This window comes from Colobus angolensis, unplaced genomic scaffold (assembly GCF_000951035.1).
Source record: "Colobus angolensis palliatus isolate OR3802 unplaced genomic scaffold, Cang.pa_1.0 Scaffold25, whole genome shotgun sequence".
Lineage (NCBI taxonomy): Eukaryota > Metazoa > Chordata > Mammalia > Primates > Cercopithecidae > Colobus > Colobus angolensis.
The window spans coordinates 5,665,876-5,670,806 of NW_012115710.1; the positions used below are offsets into that span (position 1 = coordinate 5,665,876).

The following is a 4,931-nucleotide window of genomic DNA, read 5'->3' on the forward strand; positions in this document are numbered from 1 at the left end:
ATTAGCCGGGCGTGGCGGCGGGCGCCTATAGTCCCAGCTACTCGGGAGGCTGAGACAGGAGAATGGCGTGAACCCAAAAGGCAGAGCTTGCAGTGAGCCAAGACTGCATCATGGCACTTCAGCCTAGGCGACAGAGTGAGACTCTGTCTCAAAAAAAAAACAAAACAAAAGAAAACGGGTGTTAAATGAGTATGTGAACAGGCCGGACATGGTGGCTCAATGCCTGTAATCCCAGCACTTTGGGAGGCTGAGGTGGGCAGATCACCTGAGGTCAGGAGTTTGAAATCAGCCTGGCCAACATGGTAAAACCCCATCTTTACTAAAAATACATAAATTAGTTGGGCATGGTGGTGGGAGCCTGTAAGCCCAGCTACTTGGGAGGCTGAGGCAGGAGAATCGCTTGCACATGGGACGGGGAGGTTACAGTGAGCCGAGATCACATCACTGCACTCCAGTCTGGGTGACAGAGCAAGACTCTGTCTCACAAAAAAAAAAAAAAAAAGTAAGTGAACAAAAGCCTTTCCTCCACCTAGTGAACACCTACTCATCCTTCAAACCCGACCTGAATGTCTCCTCCTCAAGGAAGCCCTTCCTGACTCCACCAGCCTGCCTCCTCCTGAAGTCTACTACCCTGATACCTCCCTCTGTCATGGCACCTTTGCCGGGGGGAGGTCAACTCTCCTTTGTGCATATCACTTTGTCTGTAGCCCCTACAAGACTCGAGCTCATCTTGCGACCAGAAGAAGTGCGCCCATACAAGTAGAAAGTGGAAGACAACCTTCAGGGCAGGGGACGAAACACAAGAGTCAGGAGGGCTGGAACACCTGGTCAGTGTTCAGAGAACAAATGGACAGCCAGTATCTGAATCCAGGGATTAGGACCAAGTCTGTCCACCTAGAATAGACCCGGAACCATCACGCTTCTGGAACCCGGAGGTGCCAGAAGCCCCTGCCTGGATGTTTGCCCAGCTGATCCCAGTCCTGTGGCCCCAAGCACCTTCTTGGGGTCCATGTTGAACTTCTTCCTGCCCATTGCCATCTTCCGGTTCCGCTGCAAGGTCTTACTGCAGGAGCAGAGAGCAGGGTGGGGGATGGGGGGTCAATGCCTGGGCATTCCAGGCCTCAGTCAACCCCACGCCCCCCAGGTCACCTGCCCCAGCCCTCACCTGCCCTCATTGGCCTCCAGCCCCTCCACCTCGCTCATGGCTTCACTGAGCTCCTCCCGCAGGCGCTGAATCTCCACCAGCAGCTCCTGCTTCCGCCGCCGGATGTTCTCCAGCTCCATCCGTTCCTCTGGAGTCAGGTCTGGGGGTTCTAGGGGTCGGGGTCACGGTTTAAAAGTCAGTGCTGGGGACCGTGAGCCTGAATTCCTGCAATCTGGGGGCGGACAGAGCTGGGAGAGGATGCATAAGGACCTTCCATGTCTGCACAGAAGACTGGGCTGGGGGCCTGGATTCCTCCGTGCAGAGGAGGAAGGGCAGGGGCTCTAAACTCTTGAGTCCTGGCGGGAGGAGGGGACTTGGGGCCCGGATTCCAGAGTCTGAAGGAGAAGGGGAATAGATGCCTGAGCTCTTAGGTGTGAGAGAAGAAAGGGTTAGGGGCCTGAGCTTCTAGGTCCATTACTTGGAAGGGGACTGAGGCCTTGGTTTTCTGACTCCATTACTGGCGAGGTAGCTGGGGACCTGGTTATCCGGACTCCTGGGTCCATGAACAGTCACTACGGCCGGGGGAGCTGATGACAGCTCCGGAGAGTTGGGAAGGTGGGGCGGGACATCGAAGGCCCCCGCCCCCCAAGATTTCTCCCCTCCCTGCAACCCGAGCGCCCCTCCCCGGCCCCGGCAGACGCCAGGCTTGCCCGCCCCTCCAGCGGGAATGGTTCCGCCCCGGCCTCGCCTCCACCGCTCCATCCCGCCCCTCCCGCCGCCACCGGAAACAGGCTCAGCCCAAACAATGGCCTGGAACGCCCTGCTTTCGGGCCCCGCCGGAAGCCCGTCCAGCGCCCCACAAAAGCGGCGCGACAAGTCTACTACTGGGCCGAACGCCTCTGGGCGGCGCGCGCCAGAGGGAAACGTTCGCGGCCGAACGTTCAGGAGAAAAGGCTCCAGCAGCTCCCAGCCGACCCCGCCCCTCCCCGACCTACCATAGACGCCGTCCTCCATGGCGGCTAGGAAGGCCCGCGGGGAGTCCGGGGCGGTCCCGCCGGTCGGGCCTGGATCCGCGTTGGCCCGCGGGCTCGGGTGAGCCCGCTCAAACGCCCCAGGAGCCACCGCCGCCTCCTCAGCGCCAGTCCTCAGCGCTGAAAAGACTCTCCCTTGGTCGCCCAACCGCCCCTTCAGTAGGGACCGCCCCTCTTTTTGACACCGTCCAATCCACAGTGGACGCTTTTTTCCTCCCCGCCCTCGCCACCAAAGGATCGTCTTCCAGGGCCAACAGTCGTAGAAAAAGCTGATGTCGGTATGTCCGGCTGGAGGTAGACGGCCCGCGAGGCCAATCGGAGTGCAGGCAGGGCAGGAGGCCCCGCCTCCGAAAGAACAGAAAGCACTTGACAGGTTTGCTCTCCAATGGGAAGCTCCAGAAAGGTGTTGCGCGGAGGCGGACTTACGCGGTACAGCCATCTCTGCGCCTGCTCAAAGGCCTTGGACACTTGGAGACTAGGTAAACCGAACCCCGCCTCCAACAATCCGTTGCTAGGGGGCAGTACTTGGTTAATCCTGTTGCCAGGAGGCGGGGCTATAACTGGCTTGTTTCCGTAAGCCACACCTCCTAGCGGGCCATGCTGGCTTCTGACCGCAGAGGTTGCCAGGCAACCGGGAGCAGCCTTCGGCCTCTTTTTGTTTTGCTTTTCTTCTCCGTGTATTTCCCCTCTCAGCCCCTTCTTACCTCCAAACCCTTTCCTTACGACCATCTATGCCCTCCCCATCCCCCTCAGCCTCTTCGGAGTCGTGGAGTGGTGAAACGAAAGACTTCTTCGTTTTTTCTTTTTCTTTTTTTTTTGAGATAGAGTCTTGCTCTGTCGCCCAAACTGGAGTGCAGTTGCGCGATCTCGGTTCACTGCAACCTCCGCCTCCCGGGTTCAAGCAATTCTCCTGCCTCAGCCTCCCGAATAGCTGGGATTACAGGCATGCACCATCACGCCCAGCTAATTTTTGTGTTTTTAATAGAGACGGGGTTTCACCATGTTGGCCAGGCTGGTCTCGAATTCCTGACCTCAAGTGATTCACCCACCTTGACCTCCCAAAGTGCTGGGATTACAGGCGTGAGCCGTCGCGCCTGGCCAAGATTTACTCTTTTTTCTAAATGCTATGCTATTTGGTATCGGTCATGGAGAATGGAAGAGGGGAAGATCAAATTTAGTGAAAGCACAGGCTCAGCCTTCCTGGCACCTTCTGCCGCTCAGACTCCTCCCTCATTTCTCCAAACTCCTCCCCTTAGCTTAACATCCTCCTAAGATTCCTCCCTTCCCTGAGCATCCTCCCGCTAAGACAACTCCCCTTTCCTTAGCGTCCTCCCACCTCTCTGATTCCTTCTCCCATCTCAGAAGCCTTTTCTTCCTTCCTGGCTCCACTCATGTCCCCCCTTGTCCTCTCATACTATTGCCTTTTTTTTTTTTTTGAGACTAAATTTTGCTCTTTTGCCCAGCCTGGAGTGAACTGGCGTGATCTCAGCTCACTGCAACCTCCACCCCCAAGGTTCAAGCGATTCTCCTGCCTCAGCCTCCCAAGTAGCTGGGATTACAGGCGCCCACCACCATGCCCGGCTAATTTTTGTATTTTCAGTAAAGACAGGGTTTCGTCATGTTGGCCAGGCTGGTGTCAAACTCCTGACCTCAGGTGCTCCACCCGCATCAGCCTCCCAAAATGCTAGGATTATAGGCGTGAGCCACCGTGCCTGGCCAACCTTGCCCTTCTTAAACTCCTCCCTCCTCTGAGGCCCCTTCCCCTTCCCCAGCCTCTAGGTCCCATTATTTGTAAGGGAATGGGATTAAAGGCCTGGCTGGAATGGGGAACCCAGGCACCCCTGTAAAGAGGGAAGCCGTAATGGGGGCTGACTGGGCCTCGTCCTCATTTTCTGTCCCTGGGCTGGGCAGGTGGAGACGGATCTGGGGCCAGGACCTGGTTAAGCTGCCGGATTAGACATGGAGGCTCCTAATCCCCTCACTGACCTTTATGAGTGGCCCAGGCCCTGCCCTCCCCAGTGGAAACCCAGGCTGGGCTGCCCTGCCCCCACTCTCCTTCCAAACAAAACCCCCTCCCTGCCCCTTCACTTCCAACTTAACATCCTTCCCCCACCTTGCATTTCCATTGCCCTGTCCCTAACCTACCCCAGACACCCTGAGCTGAGAGAGCCGCCAGCTAATTAATCCCATCCGGTTATTACATGGGGATTCCGAGGGATAAAGGGAGATGGAGAAGCTGGATGGGGGCATTTGGGTTGATGCAGCACTTGTGAAGGCTGAATGGCAATGACAGTGGCTGCCCTCGGTCCAGAATACAGGGTGGGAACACGTCCTCCTCCCTGTCACTGGCTCCCTCTGCAGCTGGCTCCCAGCCTGCGGGGCATTTAGGTAGATGGCAGCATGGGCAGGGGGCCAGGTCCGAGGACCGAGAAGCACATTCACAGACACACCCTCTAGGGCTCCCAGTTCTTTAATCTGGGGGACGGGTCTCCCCCTAAAACAGTCATTCTCCCACAATGGGAAGAACCCTAGTGTCCAGAGCCACCTCCTCCTCCCCAGATCCCCAAGTTGGGCCAGGGAAGTTACTCTGGCTGTTAGCCACAGCCCACGCCTACCCTTGCCCTGTGAGTCAGACACCCGAGTTCAGAGCCAGCCTCTAAGAGTATCTTACATCCCAGCCTCTCCTGGAAGGTCGTAGGATCCAGCACTGGGGAGAGGAAGGAAATCCCCAGGACTCAAATGCCCATCCCACCCTC

General features: G+C 57.4%; 1 protein-coding gene across 1 annotated transcript in view; it reads right to left on the reverse strand.

Moving 5' to 3' along the window:
- The window catches only part of CYTH2 (cytohesin 2), a 17,742-nt gene extending 15,088 nt beyond the window's left edge, over positions 1-2,654 (reverse strand). The window contains exons 1-3 of the mRNA XM_011946542.1: positions 2,140-2,654; positions 1,166-1,313; positions 997-1,063 (exon numbers count right to left, since the gene is read on the reverse strand). Coding sequence (XP_011801932.1) covers positions 997-1,063; positions 1,166-1,313; positions 2,140-2,614 — 690 coding nt within the window. The 5' untranslated portion in view covers positions 2,615-2,654. The remainder of the gene's footprint in view (positions 1-996; positions 1,064-1,165; positions 1,314-2,139) is intronic.
- Positions 2,655-4,931: the final 2,277 nt, after the last annotated feature.